This window comes from Copadichromis virginalis, linkage group LG14 (genome assembly GCF_057382275.1).
Source record: "Copadichromis virginalis isolate Kocher_CV1m ecotype Utaka linkage group LG14, C_Virginalis_male_GT1.1, whole genome shotgun sequence".
NCBI classification, from domain to species: domain Eukaryota; kingdom Metazoa; phylum Chordata; class Actinopteri; order Cichliformes; family Cichlidae; genus Copadichromis; species Copadichromis virginalis.
The window spans coordinates 7,382,760-7,408,656 of NC_140631.1; the positions used below are offsets into that span (position 1 = coordinate 7,382,760).

The window sequence follows — 25,897 nt, forward strand, 5'->3', positions numbered from 1 at the left end:
GTGCAAAAAATACATTCAAGTTACAGGCTTTGATAAACACGAATACTCTATTTTACAGCAGTCATATTTCATTGTTTCTTCTTCCAATATCGTCTAACATGTATACATTTAAACAGGGAAAACTTGCTGTAACATAAAGGGTAGGAGGAGTAAGACAGTTTAGACAGTGTTAGGACATAAAATCTACCCACTGCACCGCCCCGCTTCCCCTCCCCTCACATTTACTACTCTTTGCATGCAAGTTCTCCACTCCACCACTACCCTCCTCCCTTATCCCTCCCTTTCTCCTCCCTCCCCAAGGCCAGAGGAGTGATCAACCTTTAAACAAACCAGAGAGCCAGCAGAGCAGAGCAGAGCTCGCACACCCTCACACACAGACATACAGCTGCCGAAGAAAGTCTGGTGAGCTGTAGCAAAGAGCAAAACCGAGGTAGGTTTTTTGCAGCTGTGGGTGAAGATGACCTCATCGTTGTGTTTCTCAGCAGCTGTAAATCAGATCAGGCTCAAAGAAATGAATGCTTTTATTCTGTTCTTCTCAGTTCTTTGAAACAATGTAGCTTTTTTCAGTCTGAACTTTTGCTTAGAATCAAGTTTGCTGTGTCAGTTTTTGTTAGATATTAAATTTTCCCCTAATTATCCTCCACAGACAGTCATCTCAGTTGAGCTTCAGCAGATCTTTGAAGAGTTTAACAGTGTGTTTGCATTTTATTCACTTTGTATTTTCAGACAGAAGCTGGCGTGAAGTTGGTACCTGGAAAGCAGACCTTATTGAGCATCCTATCTCGGGACGTAGCTGAAGGAGTGGTAATAACACAGACCAGTCCTTTGCAACCCCTTTCAAACTTTCACCTCTTAACTCCTGTCCATCAGTCCCCACCCCCTCCGGCAAAACTCTCAGATCACTGACTGAGGCAGACCGTCACCAGGGAGTCATTAACTTGCAGACTATCTGGCCTGTTCCCCAAGGGTCAGCAGTGGTGGCATCTGTGCCAATGGAAGCCCCAGCAGTGGGTGACATGGGAGAAGTGTGCTGCCCAGGATCTTGCTCTCCAGAGGGCGAGACTGTGTGTGCAGCACTAGCCCGTTATGAGAACACTCTAAGGGATGCCATCAGGGAGATCCATGTGGATGTGAGTACTTTTAAACTGGGTATGGAGCGTCGTCTGGAGGAGACGAACAACTTGAGTGGGCCCCTCGGACGAGCCGTGGTTCATCTCCAGCAGGAGAATCGGCAGCTCAGGAGTCAGCTGGATTCTCTGACTCGACAGGTGGAGCTCCTCAGTGGCATCACATGTGACAGGAGCACCTTGCTGAACAACAACCACCACACACATGCCCAAAACCACAAGAACCACCTAGATGACATTGAGGAGAATCACCATGAGATAAAGGAGGTGATCTACGGAAAAGGTGAGGCTCACACACAGAGTCAGGCTCATCTACACATGCAGACCTCCACCTTGGGAAGCCAAGCCCAGACCTACAGCAGCCTCAGCAATCAGACTATCCCTGCATCCCCCCCTGCCACTTTTTCATCCTCCTCCACCTCCAGTAGTCCTCCAGCTGGCTCCAGAGTTTCCTCCATGGTGACAAGCCCAGTGTCTGGGAGCAGCCCCTCCATCACCCGCTTCTCCAGCCGAGCCACTTTTGCTGTGTCCAGCAAGACAAATGTGAGTACTTCATAGAGCAGAAATCCATTCATGAAGAGTTCTTTAGTGGTTCAGAGGTTTTTGATGTCTAGAGTGAACAAATGTGCCGAATGAACAAATGTGAAAGTTCTTCAGTCAACCTTGCCATGTCGCATTTATTTTTATTTTCACTGATATTGAACTGGTTTTTACTGACAACAGTAACCATCAGCAACCTGTCAGGGAATATACATTTTTCCGTTTCTACCTGTCTTGGCCTAGGCCTATGTGCCTCTGTTACCTTAAAATGTTGTGCTAACTTAGCTAACTGCTAACTTCCATTAGCATATATTAGCAGATACATTTATATAGATGGTTATATATCTGTAGTTCACAATTTCAGTTTATCTGTTATATTATTGGTAATAATTGAAACTGTAGACACATTTAAATATCTCAGTTTTATAATTACATTTGGCTAAAAATAGAGTTTTACTTTAGCTAGCAGTTAAATTGTTGTAATATTACTGCAATATATATTGTTTCTTTAACTTTTTAATTGTTCCTTAAAAAGTTTCTTGATTGTTCCCTGGCAGTAACCTGACTGAAAATCATTGCTTTAGCCTGCAAGGGAAGAAATGTTACACTCTTTCAAGGAATCTATTCCAAAAAAATGTACACTTGATGCCCTCCAGGGTTCTTGTAGAAGCTCTTCGCATATTTTTATCTACTCTCTAGTTTACAGTTCAGATTTGTCATGTACTTTGTAACATGAATGGAAATTTAATATAGTGCAACTGCAAAGTAGCAGTAGTTGCAATGGCCAGAGTGGTAAAGACACAGATTTATGAGTTTAAATGAAGCAATGTTGAATTGTGGGTGTGTAGATGTGTCATACGAGGCACTGGCTATGTCACTGTGGTTGCACAATAGCCCTCTGCCAGGATGCTTAAGGATTTATGAAGTGCAGTAACATGAGTCAAGAAGGCTCCTGGGAGGTGAAGTTAGTGCGGTTGTGTGGTTTTTCAGACCTGTACTAAATATTTGAAGTCAGCATTGTGAAATGTCGGCTCTGGTTAGTCATTATTGCCTTAGTCCTGGATGTACCACGTTTATCCAGTTTTGGTTTGATTTTCATGCCTTAGCTTCACCTGAATGATTACATAGTTCTCCTTTGGTCTTGTGAAAGTCGTTTGAAACTCTAATGACTGCATCCAGAAACTGGTGGGTGAAGCTAACAAAACAAGCTTGTTCTCTTAGTTTCTGTAAAGCTGATATTTTTTCAGATGCCAAGAATGTTTTAGAGCTGGTTTCATGATGTGTCCATGTGGGTTACATCACAATGAGTCTGTGAGTCAGAGTTTTAGTGTTTTGTGCTTTCTGAGCTATTCCCAGTTATTTTAAGTTCAACTTGGGATGCAGTTCATGAAAGTATGTCTTCTGTCTTATGACTGTTCTTAACCATTTACATCAGCTGGTTTTGTTTTCCTCCTTGGCTTGTTTAGCCTCTGATGAAACCGAAAGAGAATCTCCTGGCTTTTATCCATCCTGTGGTTTCTGCATCACTCAGCCGGTTGATGATGAGCGTGTGGTTTTCCTGGCCTTGTCCTCATGATAAATTTATGGGTTCCTTAGAGAAATAAGGAAACTTTCTAAATATTTAGGCTAGACAGCAGCTTAAGACGATCAAGATGCTTTTTAATGTCTTCCCGTTCCTAGGCGATTGAGTGGTTTGGAGTACTGATTATACCCTTCAAGTATTTGCAATTTCAGAGCGATAGAATTAAATGGAACTTGAGAATATTAAATGCATTTTTAAGGCATGCACCAATCTTACCTATGACCCCCAACTTATCCCAGCTGAGAGTGAGTGAGATACACAAGTTGCCCTATCAAAACTTAAACTTGTTCAATGTGCTTACATTTATGTGATTGTATAGTATATTATTAAAATCTTGGTTCTATTTTTTTCATTTTCTATGCCAAAGATTTTTGCAGAGCAGATGTTCGCTTTGCTGAACTCAATGACCACCATTGTGAGTCCATCAACAGTAGATAATATGTGAAGTCACATGTCAAGCTGTTACTAGTACTTTAAAGTGGCATTGGGAAACTTGTATGGCAGGAGGAGGTCCTGAGAAGACACACCATAAAGTTGTGGAAAGTGTGACAATCATGAGGTTAGTATTAAGTCTGCTTTTTATTCAGAGCAGGGCAGCTCCCGAATTTAGCCTTTCCTGTGCACTCAGCGCTGACACAAAGCTGGGAGATACACATACCATCATGGGAAGTAGTAAACACATTGTATGGAAACGGCTGACATAACTAGTCAGCGTTTTGAAAAAGTGGTTATTTACATCCAAGTAATTAGAATTCCAGGTTATGTCAACTGGACTGGCATTCAGATAGTTTGAATGACTCACTCAATGCACTACACTACACCACATTAACACACATGATCATGAAGTATTTATCTCACTCCTATGAACATATGAGAGGCAGTTTGGAACTCCTTAAACATAGACATGGACATGCAGCATCCAAAATGGTAGTCAGTGAAATAAAATATTTATATTATTATTTTATTAATGTCCAACAGAAGTTAGATGTTGGCTTTATCAATGGAGCCATCCACCACCAGCTGGCACCTTACTGCTTTGCTGGCTTCTTACTACTAGTACTTGAAAAGAAAGCTGCTGGTGCTACCTCTGCTAACTTTAACTACATTCAGCAAGTTAGCATTGCGCATGTGCCATCTGCTGCATGTTGAAAAGTGCCACACATACTGTAGCATTTAAAATATGATTTGGTTCACAAAGAATGTCATTGACAGCTTCAGAAATACACATGCACATCAATCAGAATGTAACTTTAGCATTTTAGACCAGCTGACTTGTCTGATCTTTTTTCTTCCTTTTAAATAGGCCAGAGCATCACTAATTTGAACCTCTCACGTCTTTGGGGTCTGGTTTTCTCCTTGCTATTCTAGCATGTCATCTTGCGAACATCTAAAATGCTAGATAGAAAAGGTGGATGTAGAGTTTTTTTTAAGTAAGGAAGGACTTGACCACCAAATTAAGAGTAAATAGTTTCTCCAAAAAGCCCCAGATTTCATTGTAGGATTTACGTTGTGTTTCAATGGCTTTTAGTGTCAAAGAGCACTATATTTCTATATATTTATATCTCCTTACAAAACAAATAACTAATGAACAATTAGCTGGAGAGCAGGCCTTTTGAAATAATTTAGTCTGTGTTGACAGACACACTGTGCAAATATTTTGTGAGAACCAAAGATAACTTTGGGTCCTCATACCACACACCAAGCACAGTGGTCTTAAGAAGTCTTGCAAATCCACCACGGAATGTCTCAAAAGAAATGCAGCATTATGGAAGGAGCTCCATTGATATGTTGCTGGAGAAACAGGCAGTACATGCAAGACAAGCATCTTGCATTTTTACCTCGAAGGGTCATCAGAAATTACCCACAAGCAATTTATTTCTGCTAAATGGGCACTGCTAGCTTTTGAAGCCATGGGTGCACCTATACATGATTACATCTGTTGATGATATGATATTCATGCAGAGTTACAAGTCTTACAAAAACGTTAAAAGCACTTGCACACTTTATGGTAATAGCTGTTGCTCCTGTATCCGTGATTACCAAACTATGTCGTGGATACAACAGAAGAATGTTATCTTCTGTGAAATCATGTGGTCAGAGCTAAACAACACAAGGGCACCTTTGTTTCTGTGTATCTCTGCTGTGGGAGATCCCCCACTGTCAGCCACACACAGCAGAATAATGCATGTGTTCACAGAGGTTGGCTGTGTGTGCTCTGTGTTGTGGTAATTAGCTTCATGGCTGCTGTTTGAAATCATAATTGCAGCTCGCTCAGGTGCCACATCCTCACCTGGCTGTCAAGGTGAGATGGGGAGGATACGGTGCATAGAGTTCAGTTTCTGTTAAAAAAAATACAAAGACTGCAGGCATACTTCACAGCTCGTGTCCAGGCTGAAGCTATCTGCAGCCAGAGAGATGTGTACAGGCGTGTCGTCTTCCATCCTGCTCTCCAGCTGTTACTCCTCACCATCAATGTACATGCCAAGCGGTCACAAGCGGACACACGCACCTGTGTGCACACATTTCACCTTCGCTCTGGTAGTGAAGTGAAAGCACCTGCAGCATGTATCTGTGAGTGAGTTATGAGCGTCTTTATTCATGATCAGTCTCTTTTTTTTCGCTGCGGTCTCCCTTCTCTTTAAAGAAGAAGCTGAGTGGAAATGTACTTTATGTATTTTTATTTTCACTGAGGTTATTAGTCATGTCCATCTGCCTCATTAAGATGATCATAACTGTGTATATGAGAAGTTCTGTTTCATCTGATTAAGTTCGGTGAAATTCGTTTAAAATGGAAACACATTTGTGTGTGTGTGTGTGTGTGTGTGCGTGTGCGTGCGTGCGTGCGTGCGTGCGTGCGTGCGTGCGTGCGTGTGTGTGTGTGTGTGCGTGTTTTGTTTTTTTTGTTTAGAGTTGTGGCTGTTACCAATGATGACCTCAGGTCGTCGTGCTCCAGGACCACTGTTGCAACTGATTGAGATGCTACAGCTTTGCAACTTGGTGATAGGGACAGTTAAATGTATTGGGAGATGTTTTCCTTCAGCCTTTAGAATGTCAGATGAGATACTGAAAAGCAACATAGTGCACAGCACTCATTCTATGTTTGACCACGGGATCTGTTTTGAAACCAAAAATCAATGTTGATCTACTAATTTCATTGGTTAGGTTTGCACAACAAAACTACTTCAACAAAAATTTGTGGTTTTGGATGAAACAGATTATTTTACATTGTTAACTATTTTAAAAAGAGTCAGCATTTTAGAAAGCCTTTCTCACAGAAAGAACAAATTCTCCACTGTCTTTCCCCAGTCACAAAGCAGCATTATTGGTCAGTGGCAATGCACAAACAACAACAGAGTTGTGTTTTTTCATTAGCTAGTGGCCTTTTCTTATTCCCAGGGTGTCTTTTATTGAAGCAACAGTGTCCTGGATTTGGTGCTGAGGTATAAGTATATTTATAAGATTTTAAAAATAAAATCATCCATTTACTGCTCTTAACTATAGACTTAAAGTCAAAACAGTCTTATATCAGACCATAAATAAGCTTACTAATGGTCAGTTTGGGCAGTATTTTGGTCATTTTAGATGGCAGTCTATGGAGACCACTACAGGAACTGAAGCTGATGTTTGCTTTGCCTTTATTTTTCATCCCTGGAGGCTCTCACTTGTTTTTAGTGTGTGGAAAATGGGTGTGCTTGATTTATGACTCACAATGGAAAAACTGCATATTGGGCAGTTGCCGATGTGTTGTTTTCATGCACCATCTAAAACATCAATAAATCATTACCAGGCACATTTTGAGGTATTTTTGTTCTTGTCAGCAGTCTGGTACAAATTCAACAAAGGATTTTATTGGTGATGGCAGACCTAGCAGGAAGCAACAGGATTTATGGGAAATGTGGTTTTAATTTTAAAGAACATCTGCACTCTACCACTGCTTCAAGACAGAAGCTATCCACTGGCTCAACCCATGTCTTATTTTACAGCAATTATACCAAGCTCCTAAACTTCATATGACAGTAATAATATACTGGCAAGCTGAAGGGAAATCTTGTATATTTATCAGAGTTTCGAGCAGCTAAGCTGTGGTCTAATCTTTAGATTTGTTACACCCCCTCAGTCCCTCCCCATACACCCGTGATATCCATCTCCCACTAACATTATAAAATCCAGCACTGATGCTATCTACACAGTTGAGCAACAGACCATTGTAGCAGTCAGCCTACACTCTTTTAGTTTAGTCACAGACTGAGAAGAAACTGATGATTGCATGTTCAGGCCATTTAAATGCACTGACCCAAGTCCAAACTGCAGTACACATCCTTTGCCAGGATTACTGCCTGCTGCTGCACTCATTTAGCAGTAAATTAGTAAAAACCGCAATAGTATCGTTCTCGCTTTGTATGCGCACATATAAATTATGCATATATGGTGATTCAATGTACACACACATCATGTTAGCCAACTTCATTTTTCTGGGTTCGTTGTAGTTTGATTTAAAAAGTAGATCTATCGTAGTATTCTTTATTTTCATGCCACTAATATAGCCAAAGTTTGCAATAATAACATTAGCAGATATTAGATGTGAGTCCATCTGCTTTACGCTCTCAGTTTGAGACAGTTTCAGGGATGGAGCTGCAAATGGCAGTTTTCTAAAGGAAATGGAAAGAGAACCAAAAACGGCTTGTTTTAAATATCAGTTCAATGCATCCATCCACTTTCTGGGTGGCTGGGTCACAGAGGAAGCAGCATGAGCAAACAATCTACCTTCCCCTACCCACCTCCTCCAGCTTATCTGGTGGGTACACCAAGGTGTTCCCAGGCTAGCCAAGAGATATAATCTCTCTGGCGTATCCTGGGTCTACCCCAGGGGCTTTTTATGCAGGGACATACCTTGAACACTCCACCTTAACTGGTTCCTTTCAATGTGGAGGAGCAGCAGTGCAACCCACAATTGCATTCCCACCTCTTACTTTTATCTATATAGCTCCAAATCACCAAAACCTCATGTGACTTTACATTGTAAGGTAAAACCCCTACAATAACAGAGAGAAAAGCCCAACAATCTGATGATCCCCTATGAAAAAAAAATGGTGACAGTAGGAAGGAAAAACTCCCTTTTAAAAGGAAGAAACCTTTAGCAGTACCAGGCTCAAGGAGGGACAACTATCTCCTGGATTGTGGAGGTTAATGGAAGAAGACAGGACACAAGACACACTGTGAAAGAGATTAATAATAACTAACTTTACACAGAGGATAGGCTAACAGAGTTTTCCAAGACCCAGTCTAAGACCAACAGGGATTATTTGAAACTCTGAATTAGGCAACAGTGATTAACCCTCTTGAGGCAGGCGTTGCCGATTTACAACAGTTAAAAACTAACAACCTGACTCCACATACATATTTTATGAGGTTTTTTTACTCAGAAGTACCACTGCAGGACTTTAATTTGAGCCTGAGAGGGTTGCATTGTCCAAGACTTAAAGTTAATCGGTTTGCTTAATTACTTTACTCAAATTTTGGTCAGATTTTAACAGACTGAAAATGTGTGTCTGGGTGCAGAAAGACAAATAAATGAGTTAGAAGGCTACACTGCAGGGTAAAGAGCATGGTGTTGTATACTTCTGTGATAAAGACAGCTGACATTTACACACCCGCCTGTGGAGACTCCCCACAGTCTCTGATAGCTGTGACGAACAACTCCTGATATCTGTCTGCCATCCATACATGCATCCATCTATCTATTCTCTCTGTGTGGCTCTGTGGCCCCTTCCTCACCCTTTAACCTTCCCCCATATTCCCATCCGAGCTGGGCTGCACTTTAAGGCTGGATTCCTGGCACCAACACCCCATCCTCCTCTTTGTGGCTATTAATACAGTCATGAGTGAGACAGAAAACAGAGTTTAACCTTTTAACATCCACCAGGTCACTAGTCCCCTAAACACCACTTCATTTTTACAGGAAGGTATAGGGTTACTTATGTCCACACCTTAATATGGGATTTTCTCTTATGTAGTACAACTAAGTAGAAATCTTAGACCAGAAGCACTGTAAGGCCAGAATGACACTTAGTGTCTCTAAGTGATGGATGTTAAGAGATCATAACTCCTATCTTGGAGTCAGTTATCAATACACAACATATTATAGAAGTATGTCTACCCTCGTGATTGGCTGTTATTAAGCAGGTTTGGAGGTACACACTGCTTATCAGAGTTATTTTGAACAATTATTCTCCTAAACTGAAGCTATTGAGTCTGAACCAATATGGAAATGCAGAACAGAAACTGAGGAACAGCTGAAAAGAAACCAAGTATTGCGTGCACACGTGTGTGTGTGTGTGTGTGTGTGTGTGTGTGTGTGTGTGTGTGTGTGTGTGTGTGTGTGTGTGTGTGTGTGTGTGTGTGTGTGTGTGTGTGTACACATGCTGGGGGTTTAACAGAGGTATGCAGCCACTCCCAGAGACTACCCCTGGCTCTCTTAATGACTTCCAGACAATAGGCCGTGTTCCTGTCATCATCTCTCTGGAAACAGGTTAATAACTGACCAACCAGCCTGTGGGACCACTCACTCTCGCTGCCCTCTGGAAGTCAGCTTCAGGAGTTGATAGATTTTAAGGTTGCCTCTTTGGCTATCTCAACTCAGTCCCATGCTGGGAATACTTTACAGATTTCATTTAGCAGCACTCTGGCTTTGTTGTCTTGGAGCAATGCCCAGAAGGTACTTTAAGGAAAACTGGTTTTAGGGGTTAGGTGACACTTTGACAAGGTCCTGGTGAGAGTGCACAAAAATTTACATGTTTTTTCAGAAGTAGAGTCTTCCGGCACAGACAGCTGAGCCTGATGTTGTAGCTGCTTTGGACATTTGGGAAATTAATAGATACATACTTGGTGCCACACATCCACTGAGTGTTAACTGGGCATAATTCATCACATATTGGCACTGGAATACTAAAGTGAGGTGATTAGTGAAGCGGCCTTCCTTTTTCACCTGGTTCTCTAAACATAACAACACACCTGTCTGGTGTATTCAGCTGTATGCTACAAATGAGAGTGAAGGGAGAGGAGATCCAGACCGTTCATGTTCACCAACATAGTAGAGGTCAGCATGTCAAACTCCCCCGTTTATGCTGACATCCTCTGCCTCATTGCCTGGAAAAGAGGAGGATGGAGGAGGGGAGGTCTTTATTGCTTCCACATGTTGGAGCGAGATGTTACTGTGAGAAATGTCCATTTCCAAAAGCCCACCTGGACCCATTTGTCATCAGTACTTGGCCTGAAAGACACAGAACAAACTGTGTTCTTATTCCATTATTCTTAAATCACAAATGAATCCGACGTAACCACCAACACACAAGGAAAAGCTTACAAATGTCCTTTTTTGAGATGCGGCAGGTAGTGGATTGTAAATTATACTCTTAACATAGTTTACATTCACCGAACAACAGGTTCACTGTTCAAATGTATTCACTACATTTAGCCACGTTTTATTCCTTTGTCTCTGAGAGACACAGGATTATCAGAAAATTCAGAAAAGTCTGAAAAGCACAAGTGAAACCACATGCTGGCAGCAGCAGCTAAGACTGCATCTTGCATTCAGTGGTGCTATGTTAGTGAAGTAAACCTTTCCCTGTACAGTAATTCTCACCTGCAATTAGGTTTTTATATTGTCTCAGTTCAAAGGCTGTGCATATTTTCCACTCCCAACCCTAAGTGGTGTTCCCTGGGATTTTTCTTTAAGAAATTGCAGGCTGTGTGAATGTATTTGAAGAACAGGTGGTGTGAGTGTGTCTATTTCCTTCAGAAAATGATTCCTCAGTAGACCCCAGTAAGGAAATTACAGAGTTGGAGTCCTGTGTAACTGTTTCCTCTGATAGCATTACAGTAGCTTCTGTACATGATAACATGCTTCTTGCTTCATATGTTTCTGGACAGTTTGCTGTTATCTGTATTCTGCTTTGACCTTTTTCTTGCTGCTATAGAAAAATGGAAGGTCGCATTCACAGTGATGTATGATAATTTGCAAGCTCTGTAAAAATTTACAATATGTAGTTTATAGTCCTGTATCGCTACAAGCGCACAAGTCTTCACTCTGTAATCATGCGTGTATTCATGGAAATCTTTGCGTTTGGGCATTTGTTTTGCAAATAAGTAGCTACTAAAGTTAGGTAATGGGTAACACATACATACACACACACTTTCCTTCACACTAGCACTTGTTGGAAGGGCGCCAGCTTGCCAACATTTTTTAATGGTTGTTTCTTTCCTCCAGCACTCAAAGGTCACTCTAAGAGAGTGAAGGACAGAGGACGGCTTACAAGATGGAAAGATGAAAAAACAACAGATATAAGAAAGACATTTAGCTATACACCTGGTCAGCCAACCACATTTTAAAAGCAACATTTTCTGAAGTACCAGGACACTGCATTAGCATTATTTTTCTCCTAGAGAACAAAGAAAGTCAAGTTAGGGTTGACTGTGATGGCTTGGAACTCAGAGAGGGCTAAAGCACAAGATGTCACCAAGCAGAGCAGTTTATCTTTGGCCTCAGAGACCCTGATGACTTCATTAATTGGAGATAAATTATCTGAAATTCAGGAGCGGGACCACGCCTCCAGACACGCACCTTGCGGGTCTTATCTATATATGAGTCCCCCCAGTTCTACAAGTTTTTCGTTCTTATCTTTATGCCCCTCCCTCCCCTTTTTCAATTCTTTCGCTTCTTATTAGTACTCATTAGTACATGGGGATCTGCCAGGCCGGGGAGCCACCGCCAGTCCTCTTCAAGGCCTTCCCCAAACCGCAACTATTCAGAGTGCAGATTATTAAGCAGACTATTCGCTTAAAGAAAATAGACTGGTGCTCATAGCGCTTTTCCACTTAAGTGAACGGTCATTTTTACCATAAGCTTCATTCACCCAGCCAAGCACTATTTTCTACTTGTCTGACAGGCACACATTTTCATCGAGGGCAGCTCAGGGTTCAGTCTCTTTCCCATCCTCACCTCACCCCCCACCCTTTCAGAGTCTTTATTAAGGTGTCATTGATGAAGACGCTTCTGACAGCTAAACAATGTCTTGTGACTAAACACAGGATATGGCGCTCAACCATCACCCTCATACCTCGTCCTGTTTGAACAGACAGGTTTACATGCCGGGTGTGTTGTCCCAAAGCAACAGCTGACATTTGCAAATATTCTGGTATATACTTGCACTAGAGGAGGGATGGTAGCTGTCTTCAGTTTGAGCTAAATTGCAAACATTTACACAGTTGTAATGATTAGATGTTTTTCTGAAGGTTAACAAATAAAATATTTAACTGAATACCCTGATTTCAAATCAGCTATTTGACTGGGGGTTAAACGAAATGATAGTGTTTTGTACAGTTTCCTTCAGTGGAGGTCGGACACTTATCCACGGGGTACCTCAGAGTGCAAAAATCTAATATGTTCTCCTTTTCCTCATATTTCCTCCTCTGTCTCTACTCTCAGACTGGGGGCTTCATTACATTTTCTGCTCTGCTTTAACAGTTTGGTCCAGATATTTTATAGTTCCTCACTCACGATGCAGTGACGCACTGGTGGATTTGTTGTACCTCTAAGAAAGAAAAAGGAGCTTTTATAAATGTGAATATACATGTGCGTTCATGCATATTCACATTTATGCTAATAGTTAGCAGTTACCTCTGAGCTTTAACATCATTAATGTAATTGTGCAAGACTAAAGCAAAACAAGAAAGCAGACAATGTAAGCTGACCTCCTTAAAGTCCATCCACTTTGGCTTTCTCTGTGTTTTTATGATTCCTGCTTACAGCTACTATTACACACGTGTCTGCCAGTACAGGGAGACATGACTGTTGGATGTTAAAGGTTCATGAATCTGGAACCAGAGGAGGTGATGATGTCTTTAAAATGTGAGGCCTAATTAACAAGGATACAGGATTTCAAGCAGATGCTAATTCTTGGCATGGGTGTAGTTATGCTGAGTGTCATGGCACAAAAATACTGCATTTGTAGGTGGCCTGTCTAGCAATAATTTAATTGGCTGGAAGTGGTGAAGTCTAAATCTAAACAGTTTAAAGTTAGTTCAGGTGACTTTTAATGAAGATTTGGATTGGGAGGTAAACCATGCTCACAACACAGACTGTAACAACATTTGCATTTTTATGTGAAATACAGGTTCAGCTCCTGAAACTACTTCGGGGGTTTCATGAAATCATGGAGCAATCTCGCAAAATCGTAGATTTTTACATAGCTGGGAGTAATGATGTCCTAGTGAGCTATGCTAATGCTAATCCTGCTCAGCAACTTGAAACTCTGTAATGTTTGCTTGACCTCATTGTCAGTACTACATGCGTATTCACTCGTGTGTGTATAAATATTAGCTGTGTAGCAGCTTCTAACCTGAGTCTTGACCTTCACTGGTCAAAAAATACCCCTAAAGAATAGTACTAATATTTATCTACTGCACACTGACATTCAAAAGACTCATCACGTTACAGACATTTTAGTACTTCCAAATGTTAGGAGACACTGTCTGGCTGACATCCAGCTTTTGATAAAATATCAGCACATCAAGTGCAGAGCAATCCAACAGATATCAGCTGACTGATTTCCTACTCATGAGGCTCTTGTGCCAAAGTGTTTGTTTAACCAAATGCATGCAGAAATGTGATGAGTGCGGCCTGTCCTGTGGTCTCTGGTCAACCTTGTGCCACGTGAAGTGTGCAGAACACAGCGTTCAGCTGCGCGCTCTGCCAGCAAATAAACCTCGAGATGCCAGAGAGTTTACAGGAACCTCAGCAGCTATGCTCTCATATTTCCCCCTCTGACCTAAAGTGGACATCTGATGATCTGAGTACTTAAGTCGGGGAAGCTCCCCTCCCCAAAGCCAGACATTCTGCAATTTGTCTCCCTCCTCCTGCTGGATAGCCAGCTGTTTCCACCTCACTACCCTTATTCCCAGCCCCTCTACACTATTTCCCATCATGGAATATAAAATCACTCCCTGTCTTTTGCTTTCCTCACTTTATCATACATTACCCTTATTGAGTGTGTCATCACAATTTAATAAAATGACACCACCCCTGTCCGTGCACACATTCTCTTTTGTTGCCTTGCTTTCACACACATGACCCAGCAGCATTCCTATACGTTGAGCTCACTCTGTCTATCATGCACACATATACACGCCCCAAGATTTCCTCAACTGAGCACAGTGTGCTGTCTCACAGCCAGAGCAGCACATTGTATATACATGTATGTACAGAGGGGATGCAGAAGTTTCAAGTTTCTGTCTTCTGAGACGTTGCAATTGAGGTTGTTTCTTTATTCTTTAGGTGTTGTTGGGGTTTTGTTTATGGTTCCAATACCTAAACACATTATCCAGTGAATATATCTCCACTGTATTGGGTGGGTCGAGATCTCAGCAAACCGATGGCTCCAGACTGCTACAGTGAAGTAATAAGCCGTTTTATTCTATAATTTGGGTCATTTCACACTTGAAAATTCTTTCCAAGGTTTTAAAGTCTTGACAGTGTTTGCACTCTTATTTCCTTGTTTGAATGTTTATATTCACATCTGCTCAATTGCATGGCGACGTGCATATGTGCTACGCTTTTCTGGGTTTTCTAGACCAGCAAAGTGTTGATGACGCTTTCTAAACAGCGTTTGTGGCCTCAAGCTTTTGGCTTGTAAAGCACTGATTTAAGATAAGACCCTGGCTCCAGACCAGCTGCCAAACTGCCTGGGTGAAAAAAAGTTTTTATCAGCGGGTAGATAGAGCTAGATACTTTGTCTAAGGAGTTTTGAAGTCTGAACCAAAAAGTGAATTTTTAATTCAGTACAGTTTGAATGTATAATGCCACTTGTCTGTAAAGGTTCTCAGTCATCCAGGTCATCGTAGTCAAAGGAGCTTGCAAAGAAAAGCGTCTGGACTTCTTTAAGTTACTTGAAGACGTTTCACCTCTCATCCGAGAAGCTTCTTTAGTTCTAAGGTCAAATGGTGGAGAGTCCCAGATATAAACCTAGCGTTAAGGCGTCTGGGAAGGGATCTCAAAACTGGATTACAGATGGCAGAGAGTTGGTGTCGTAAACCCCCGCCTCTGTTCAAAGATGGTCGCTCACAGTGGACATAGATGGCTTCTTTCACTCCTCTTTCTTGCTGTACAGTGCAGCGAGGAATGCCCAGACCTCTACATTGGAGAGACCAAACAGCCACTTCACAAGCGCATGGCACAACACAGAAGAGCCACCTCCACAGGACAAGACTCAGCTGTCCATCTGCATCTTAAGGATAAAAGACACTCTTTCGAGGATGCCAATGTTCACATTTTGGACAGAGAGGACAGATGGTTTGAAAGAGGAGTGAAAGAAGCATCTATGTCCACTGTGAGCGACCATCTTTGAACAGAGGCGGGGGTTTACGACACCAACTCTCTGCCATCTGTAATCCAGTTTTGAGATCCCTTCCCAGACGCCTTAACGCCCACTCACATCCTGGGCCATCTGATCTCAGGAATTCGCATGATAAGGTGGGGCCAGGTTTCACAATGAACTCACCCGAAACTCTGGCTGATTGGGACCCACACCCAATTTCACACCTTGGCTCAGGCGATTAGAGGATCATCAGGGGGTCCTTTTGTCCCTCTGTGGGGGGTTACTCCCACTAGGTTTATATCTGGGACTCTCCACCATTTGACCTTAGAACTGAAGAAGCTTCTCGGATGAGAGGTGAAACGTCTTCAAGTAACTTAAAGAAGTCCAGACGCTTTTCTTTGCAAGCTCCTTTGACTATAATGCCAGTTCACAGCAACAGTTGTAACAGAGAGCTTCATAGGTAAACACCCTAAAATATTAGAGAGAGAACCCAAAAGATGAGACAGGGAGTGAGAACTCTCTGGGGGATGCTGGGGGATTCCCAAGATGCAAATGAGTCTTTCTTCTTCAGTCACCTTCTTCACTCACTATGTGTTTATACACCTCTCTGCATTTAATTATTGGTTATTACTAATCTATGGCCCTCTTCCATAGGAATTATTTGTCCTGTCTTCATCTGGTAACCCCCATCCCTCCCTGAGCCTGGTTTTGCTTGTGGTTTTTGTTAAAAGGGAGTTTTTTTCCTTCTCACAGTCGCCAGTGCTTGCTTGTTGGGGTTCATGTGATTGCTGGGTTTTTCTCTGTTTTTCAGTAGTCTTTACCTTACAATCTAAAGTGCCCTGAGGCAACAGATTTGGTGCTATATAAATACAATTGAATTGATTTAAATTGAAAATTAAAACATGGCAGAAAGTGGCAATTCTGGGAAGGAAGAACTTCCTTTGAACAGGAACAGGGAGCGACAGTCATCTTTTGTGAAAGATTAAGCTATCAGGGAAAAGAAGATTAAAAATTTCATGGAGTGAACAGAAACTGAAAAATGCTTCCAAGCACACTGATGTTATCTAAACACACAATTGGTGCATCAGATGCATCACTGAAGATATAATATTTTCAGTCAAATGCTGTGCAAGAATCGGCCCTGTCTACTTAATTCCACTGTGACAGCCAAGTCTGAAGTACAACCAGCTGCTCAACAAGCTGTGGCTGCCCAACATGGCTGCCCGAAGGTGCGTTACGTCTGTGAAGAGCTCTTTCAGGATCACTTAGGGTAAAATTTGCACATCATATATAACATTTTACAAAAATATAAAATAATAGAATTTAACAAGGCCCGAGGGAATTTCTATACGATCGTCATAATAAAAGCTATAATAGTAGATTAAATTTGATATGATGCCATTTCAGACATTAACTATCTGAGGCAGTTGCTGACACAGGCGAACCAGAGACCTGTGACCTTGAGCAAATACTGTCAGTGCTGCACTGTTGACCTGAGCAGTGTTGCTCTGACGATAGTCACACTAAACTCTGCCTATCTATCTGACAAGGCCACATGGAAAGTACAGCAACTTTGGCCACAACCAATGTGGAACAGCAGCTCCATGCATTAAGCGTGTGAGATAGAGGTAAGGATGGTGATTAGTTGTCCCATGTGGCCGACAGGGTGTGGTGAGAGAGAAAGGACAGCCTCTCCTTAGCTACAAGACTGAACTGATTCCAGAGGCAGGAAGAAAAGTGGGGTCACGTAAATGCTGAAATACGAACTCTGGATACTGATGATGTTTGACATTAAAAACTTGATCCCAGTCACTTTAGCACTCAGAACCGGGTGGATTTTGGCTGTTCTCCCATCCCTGAGCATGTCGCTGACATGCAGCACCCGATTTAAAACAAAGACTTTCCGAGTCTTATCAAAGGAGGGGGGGGGGGACACAAGCATGGAACAAAGCATCCCTCTGCCTCTTGCACTTGCAGGCCTTCACTGAGGTCCATGTGCAAAATAAATGGCTTTGAAGTGCACTCAGTTGTGGCATGCCAATTTGTTTTGTTTTGTCTGAAGCTGTGTCAAAAAAAGCCATATGTTGGAGAAAAAGTTGAAAACTTGAAAGGAGTGAAAGAGTCCAACAATGACTCAGTGAGCATCTGGATTTCTTTTCTTCTTTTTTTTGTTCAAGCCAGAGGAACATGAATTGTCTACAATCCAAACATAACATATTGGTGTTTGAAAAGCTAAACATGAAACTAAGAGGAGAATAAAAAGGTGACCAAGTGCAGTTTTTAGTCCACTGGGGAAGGCAATTCCAGTAGACAATCGGCTGATCAATCCTACAACGATTAAATGGCAAGAGTCTTAAGTTGCTGGTTTTCATCTTACGTGTATGACATTGTGTTGTGGCAGTGAAGAAAAATGGCCCTCCTGTTTGTCACAAATGAAGGTCAAACATAACTTCATGTCTGTTGTTGGCATGCCGTTGACTATGACTTCATGTGTGTTTCAGAGCATTGAGCGAGAGGAGCCAATTGAAGTCGACCCAGCCCCGACACATTCTGGACAGGAAAATGGACACGCTGTTTCTAAAGGTAATCACACAGCTATGGTCTCACATCCTCGCAGTGCAGCTTGTCCCCGCAGTTAATGATGATACAGTCACAAAGCATTGTTTCAGGGAGTTTCCAGTTATTTTACCCAGCGTGCTTAGCCAAAGGAAACAGATTTATGATGTTTTGTGGCTATAGCGTTAGGAAGTGTATCATTTGTAGACCATAAAAATCAAAGCAGAACCATTTTTGGAACAGAGGGTAAAGTGGGGGAGTTATCAGCTAACACTAGCACCTTAAGTAATCTATATTTACAGTGTAAGAAGGTAAGGTTAGGAAAGTCTATAATACAGTAAGAAGGAGACACAGTGTTTGTACTTTTTCTATAAGTCCCCAAATATTTACAGTTTAGTTTGTGTCTAATTTCTCATTTTTGAAGTCTCCTGTGTGTCCTTTCCAATTCAGAGGAATTCATGGTAAATGTTGGGGAATGACAGCAAGTTATTATGAAGTGCTGTCTGTCTTTCTTTGCTCCTAGATTGTATCTTTAGCATGCTTTATCAGCTTTTTATACCTTTTCATCCAATCAGAACATTCAGTGCTGGTACATGGAAAGATCTCTCCACCCACTGACTCTCCACATGAGCACGCTCCCATTGTCACCATGCGGATGCCCCACCTGCCCATTACTGCTACAACCAAGACAGCAGAAATCAAAAGCTCACCAATTGTTCCAAGTAGCCCTGCAAGTCCTCTGACCTCTCTGGCCTCCTCCGAGGCCTCACCTGGTGGCCAGCCAGCTTCTAGCACCACCCTGCCTGAGCCAATAGAGGAGTCTCCGATACAACCAGGTAGCTGACAGTTACATCATGAAGTAATGTTATGACACATGAACGCAGCATAAATTGTAACTAAATTAGAATTTCCTTTGAGCAGCACCTTCTGTAAAATCCTGGACTCCTACACCTATCAGAGCTTTGGGATCTCCTTATCTTCAGGGTGAGTCATTGTTTCAGAAAGTTCTAGACATAAAAGTATTGCAGATATGCATAATTTACTTTTTGCCTTGTCTATTCCAGAGAAGGCAAATTCAGTTCCTGCTAAGTCTGTGACCTACTCAGGTCTACGGGAGTCTGACAGGTAATTGGATGGCAAACATCACACTCTCAGAACAGAGGAAGTATCTTTTTGCTTTGTCTGACACTTGTGCATTGTCATCCTGCAGTGACGGCTCCTTTGGGCAGATGGGAGAAAGGAGGCGGGAGCTGGTGAGATCACAGACTCTGCCCCGTAACATCGGTGCTCAAGCCCGTCGAGCTATCTTTGAAAGACTGGATTCTGAGGCCAGGTGAGAGCATCGTAATGCTACCTTTGGCAGCACATCAACACAGCGGTCTTATTTATCTTTGTTTCCCCTTTCTTTCTGTGTGCAGTCGTCTTAAACCAGTGGAGTCGAAGCCCAAGCTGAAGCGCTCGCAGAGTTTCGGGGTGTCCACTGCCAGCAGCATCAAACAGATCCTTCTCGAGTGGTGTCGCTCCAAGACCATCGGCTACCAGGTAAAACACTCATTATCATTAGTCTCACCAGCCAATAAAGCCTGGAGGGGAACGTGTCACACTTTTGTAAACGTATATGTTTTTTAAATGTATTAAATTATCTGTAGCTATTGAATATTTTGACAAATAGGCTTAAACACTGATTTTCTACGTTTCACCTTCTCCAGAACAGATGATGGTCAGTTACCTTCGTCAACTGTTTCCTGCTCTCCACACAGTCACTGACATCACTTCACTTCACCATAGCACAAAAACAAACTTTCAGAGATGTGCACCACATAGATAATCCAGTGTGCCTGAGTATATTTCAGCCAGAGTTACTTTTTTCTTCTTTGTTTATTTTTTTTGTTGCACTCTAACGTAGTGGAAACTTGACAACATGTTCGTGTGCTGATTAGATGTTTGCAGCTGTGCTTTACAGTTGGAAGCACAAGAACACAAGGCTGCTAATGGAAGACGCAAATACATTCATACTGTCCTCTCCATAATGTTTTACAGCTGTTGGTCTATCCAGTTTGACTTTGTGGTAGTTTGTAAGGTTGCTTCTCGAGCCCCACAAAATCCTGCTAGCAAGTGAGCATACTACGTTACACAGCGGTATAAGGATAAGTAGATAATGGAATACTAAATGTCATCGGAATTTTTGCATCTAGGTTCTTTTGTTTTGTGTTTTTTGATCATCCTGACATTTTCAGATTTTTTTTATAAATGACTTGACATAAGGAAGTCATTGGAGAACAAGGTAAATTCATAGGGTAGAAAACAGGCCTTGGTGAAATTAGCTTTCGCTACAAGAGTTAATAAATACAAGAAGGTAGATATTAACCTTACTTTTATGTGCTTCCAAATAAAATAGTCCTAATTAGCTCAACGTTTTGACAAATAGACTAATTAATTTTTTTCTGAGAGTGACACGGTGTCCAGTACAAAGCAGTGGGCAAACCAGCAATTAGCCCAAATTAGCATATTAAGAAAAAAAAGCTTCATGACCCTAAAAAATTACACACCAGACGCATATAATATTTTGTGTGTTTATTTTATTCAGATCCAAATAAGCAGATATAAACAATCAGACCTCTACATTTGGCAGTAAGTTCGCTTGTAGCTCAAAACATGGGCTACTGCTGAATACACAATGAGATGGAAATAGTAAAATAATCACACCTGCTGCTCCGGTCAGTCAGCTCTCTAAAATGATTACTCTGTCTCCTCAGATGTGATCCCAACTCTGCCAACATGAGGTCAAACTGTCCCACTGGCATCCTGAAATATGTGTGAAAGTAGTCATGATACAACTTCAACCCCTGGATCAAACCGTGAAATCTTCCCTGCTGCTGCCTTCTTGCGAGAATTGGATAGATCCAGAAACTGTTTCTTCTTTTTCTTGTCATTTTTTCGCAGTGTGATGAGTGTGTAAGGGCTTTTAGGAGCTTGAAAATACAAGTAAAGTCGTTTGGAGGTGGTTTTAATCCTGGTGATGGTAATGAGCCACACCTTTCCTGACGTAATGACTCACATGATCAATAGCGGGTCAGTAACCAAGTCCAAAGGGAACAACCTCTACTCAGGTTTAAATACCTGGGACTCTCCACTCTTTTTTTAGACTGAAGAAGCCTCTTGGATGAGAGACACATCATAAACTTAAAGAAGTCCAGTCCCATTCTTTTTTTTCAAACTCCCAAGACTACAATGACGTGTATGACTAACTTAAAAACTTTACAAACTAGTGGCTAATGTCACGCTAGCTATAGCCATCTTTCATACACGTTGACACTGCACTAGAGCTCCTGGAGCTGCTGCTTGTTGTTTGGACACAAGTGACAGCAGTTCTACTGACTGACTTATAGGACTCTTGGAAGTGACACAAATAATTGTACTTCCCCAAATAAACTGGACAGGGTACATAATGTGTGTCAGAGATAGAAAACTATAAATTAGAATACTCGACCTAGATACATGCAGCTGTTTCATGCTGATTTACCCTGTTGGTACACAGAGGGACTGCTAATGTGCTTACTGTGTTCCTTTCAACTACAGTAGCAGTGAGCATCCTTGTGGTAAATAGGTGCGTCTAATTGCACATGTGTGTTTTGCGGAGGTGTGGAGGCGTGGTTTATGCTGAGGTCCCAAAGTGCAAAGTGACACTTTGCTGCACTCTGAAAGCCTTTTTTCTTGACTGCAGCCTGAGCCAGCTGCTCCATGTGGTTTTGGTTACAGTCAAGCAAGCAAGACTCTCATTAACTTGTAGCAAACTCTTACATACACACACAAGAAGAAGAGGGAGACGTTCATTCGATTACGTGACGTGTTGCATTTCATTCAAGCCAAACTCCAGACCAATAAAGGGGTATCCTTGAAACAGCGTGATTTCAAGAGCACGTCAGAGACTGAGAGAAGCAGAGCAGGGGGAAGTCTGTTTTAGCCATCATAATTATGGGTTAGACGCCGGATGGGGAGACAGCTTTATGAAGCTGCAACAAGTCACGTGTCTATCTTTTACCTCTCACTGCTCTCCTAAATGCAGTATTCTCACACACTCATCATCACTTCTTCCTATCCTCAGAACATCGACATCCAGAACTTCTCATCCAGTTGGAGTGATGGGATGGCTTTCTGTGCCCTGGTTCACTCCTTCTTTCCCACCGAGTTTGACTACACCTCTTTGTCACCGGCCAATCGCAGGCACAACTTTGAGCTGGCCTTTGGAACTGCAGAGTGAGTGATAACAATATGAAAATAGGCTGTGGATAATTTATTTTTGAAGATATGACAAAGTGCTGCTTCACAAGCTTAAAAAATACACTTTCTGTCAATTCGTAGGTTTTACATATTATATGTAGAAGACGTTATGTTTCTCATTCTTACCAGGCCTTAAATTATATTCTTAATGACATTCACGTATATTTTATTTTTAACAAGACACTACAAGAATGTTTTTTTATTTCATTTTAATGTTTTTTATCTTCTCTCAAACATTATGTTTATTTTCATTCTGTTTTTTTATTTTTTTTATTTTTCATTTCAATATTTCATTTAGTTTTGTAAAACCAAAATATTTCCTTTCATTTTGCTTTGATGGAAGGTTAATTCACTAAAAACAGATACATTTTCACACGGCTCTTTGCAGTACTATAAAAAAATTCCCTTCTACAGGAGGAGGAGGATAGATAGTAACCAATAACCAAATGCCCTTGACTAACTGATCAGAGAGTGTGAGCGCATCTGTAAAAGCAGGTATGTGTGTGTGTGTGTGAACACAATGCCACAACCTTCGCAGGATTAGATGTCCAACCAAATTCTCTCAAAGGTCCAGCACTCAGAGAAACTGCAAGAAACCCAAGAGCTCCATCTCAGCATGTTAAATGTACAGTAAGCTAATTGTGTTTGACATAAATTAGCCCAGATGTCACAGTTTTCCTTTAACTTCCTCCCACTCTTGTTGTGTTACAAACACAAACAGTTATTAGTTAGCTGGAGCTCAGTTGTGGTGTCTGGATTCTGCTAATATGGCTTTAAAAGATTTATGAGCCTTAACTCCATCAGCCATGCATGTCTGCTTTATTGTGGTTGGATGTTTCTGAATGGCTTTTCTCTCTTGGTTTGTTTTATAGCTCTCCACAAAGACCCAAATGCACGCGTTTTAAACGATCATTACTCCTGCAGATCCAGTCCTTTTTATTTCTCCATGCTTTTTTTCCCCTCCCTTTTTCACATTTGATGAAAGGTGTGCATTCCTTTTCCCTGATGTTACACCCCGGCCTAGGCAACCGGAGTGCAACACGAAAAAAAGTAAAAATAAAGAAAAAAAAAAAAAACACACACACAAAAAAACCCCACTAAAGCTCACCACCAAAATCCCGAAACGAAAGTATCGACAAATCTATTTACAACAAACTATTTATTTACAACAAAACACCAAACTATTTACAACACGGGGGAGATCGCGACCATGACACACTGAAACACAGGGTTTAAATACCTAGAGGGAGCAATCAGGAAAATGGACAACAAGAGGGAAACACAGCTGGGGCAACTCAGAACTGACAAGACAGGGAAACGTAAACTGAAAAGACTAAGATAACACAGACTTTCAAAGTAAAACAGGAAACACATAACAGTCACGCCAAAAACAACACACTGACAACACCGAAACGTAACACTGACCAAATGGCTTCATAAAGCCCAGCTTATTATCCCACTGCACTACACAGACCTACAGCGTGGACGTGCACTACTTGATTAAAGACAAGTTTATTTTGTGCCTGCAGCAGAATTAAGCTGTTTTGACTGAAAAGCATTATTCAGTGGGTTCAGTGACCAGCTTTAGACTTGACCTCTTAAAGAGATCTGAGACTTACAGGACAGTGAATACACATATCAGGATGATTACATCCACCATGTCATTCTGTAACAAACTGTAACAAAACATGTTTGTTAAAAATCCATTTTCAGCAGCTTTACAGGTTCAGAACACGACTGGCTGCTGTGTATTTTTTGCATGATACAGTTCAGTCCTGTAAATCAATAATTAGGTAACTTCAATCTTCTTCTTTAGAAAGTTAGAAAGTCCACTCTTTGAAATACCCCTGATGCCACTTCTCTAGCCTTCCCTTTTCTTAACTTGTCTTCCTTTATCTCCACCTCCAGAACGAAGGCAGGCTGTGACCGGCTGATTGAGGTGGACGATATGATGATCATGGGCCGTAAGCCAGACCCCATGTGCGTCTTCACCTACGTGCAGTCCCTCTACAATCACCTGCGGAAGTTCGAGTGACGCTCAAAGACCTCTTTGAAAACATCAACATGCTATCAGCTAATTTCTGGTTTGCTGTCAGGCAGAGGCCTCTGCATGTAGGGCTGGTGGACAGAGCTGGCACGTTGGAAGGACTAGGTCGCCCCCTAGTGGTGGATAAATAAACAATCCTCTATTGTGCTGCAGGAGAAGCAGCCCAGAGGGGAAGTGCTCACAGCTTGGGTCACTGACAGAGTGGACAGTGTTTCATCCATGCTGTGTATGAACAATCATGAAGATGGATTCATACACAGCGGTCAGCAGTTTTTGTGTATGTGTGTGTGGTTTATATTTAGGTTTTTACTTTGTGTATGAGTATTTGTGTGTATGGCTGAGATATACTGGAGAGAGAGCAGAAATGTTGCTGTGTTCATTATTGTCACACATGCTTGTAGGTTAACCTCCATATTAATTTCAACTTGCGCACCTGTGGAGAGGAGGTATGTCTCAGAAATGTCACATTCCGTAAAGCTGTACGTCCGACTGTTTAGGGCATATATGACGCAGTGTTGTAGAAAATAAAATTATATTTTGATATGATGGTGAGCAATCTGGCAGCACGGTGGCAGCACGGTGGCACGGTGGTTAGCACTGTTGCCACACAGCAAGAAGGTCCTGGCTCCAGCACCCCCCGCGACCCTGAAAAGGATAAGCGGTAGCGAATGGATGGATGGATGGATGGTGAGCAATCTTTCAATCCACATATGCTGGATGACACTTAGATGATGCTGAAATATGGAAAACAACATCAAGAAATTTTACTTCTCTGGGAAAACTGGGTTTTTTTTCTTAATATCTACTTCTATATTATGACACAAGTGAAACGAATTTAAATAAACAGTGAAATTTATATGTTGCAGTTTTTTTTCTATCCTGGATTCTTTGGGAACTAAGCAACGCTAAATTTATGGTCACTCAAGTTACAATGAAAGAGTAAAATAAAACATAACAATTGTAAATAGTTGATCATGTGATCAGGCTTTTGTAAATCCATCAAGTTGTGTGATTGTTTGGGTCTGTGTGGTTTTTAAGTGTCTCTTCCAGTTGTTGGAGCTGATTGCAGCTGGACAGCATCGGTTTCCAGACCATCTGCAATGTGTGGAGATTTTGTACCATGTGTATGATATGATCTTAGGTTCCTCCACATCGTACAAGCTCAAATATATTACCTAAAGATCGATTCTGCTTGGAAGTTCCAGTTAACTGGATAGACTTTCAGTGTTACTTGGTCAGAAAGCCATAGTGCTGTGCTTCTGTCTCTCCTAAATTATAACAGCTGGCAGGTCAGGTTTGTTGTTATGACCATGATCTTCTTCAAAACCTAACCAAGTAGTTTTTAAGCCTGACAATTGAGTAGAAGATTAAGTATAAGTATTAAGCAAGAAAA

General features: G+C 41.6%; 1 protein-coding gene across 1 annotated transcript; it reads left to right on the plus strand.

Moving 5' to 3' along the window:
* The first annotated feature begins 337 nt into the window (after positions 1–337).
* smtnl2 (smoothelin like 2) lies at positions 338–25,360 on the plus strand. Its single transcript, XM_085479130.1, has 10 exons — positions 338–430; positions 727–1,670; positions 18,122–18,203; positions 18,752–19,012; positions 19,098–19,160; positions 19,241–19,301; positions 19,387–19,509; positions 19,595–19,718; positions 22,282–22,433; positions 24,366–25,360. Exons 2-10 carry the CDS (start codon positions 993–995, stop codon positions 24,490–24,492), a joined length of 1,671 nt encoding a protein of 556 aa, XP_085335256.1. The 5' UTR covers positions 338–430; positions 727–992; the 3' UTR covers positions 24,493–25,360.
* Positions 25,361–25,897: the final 537 nt, after the last annotated feature.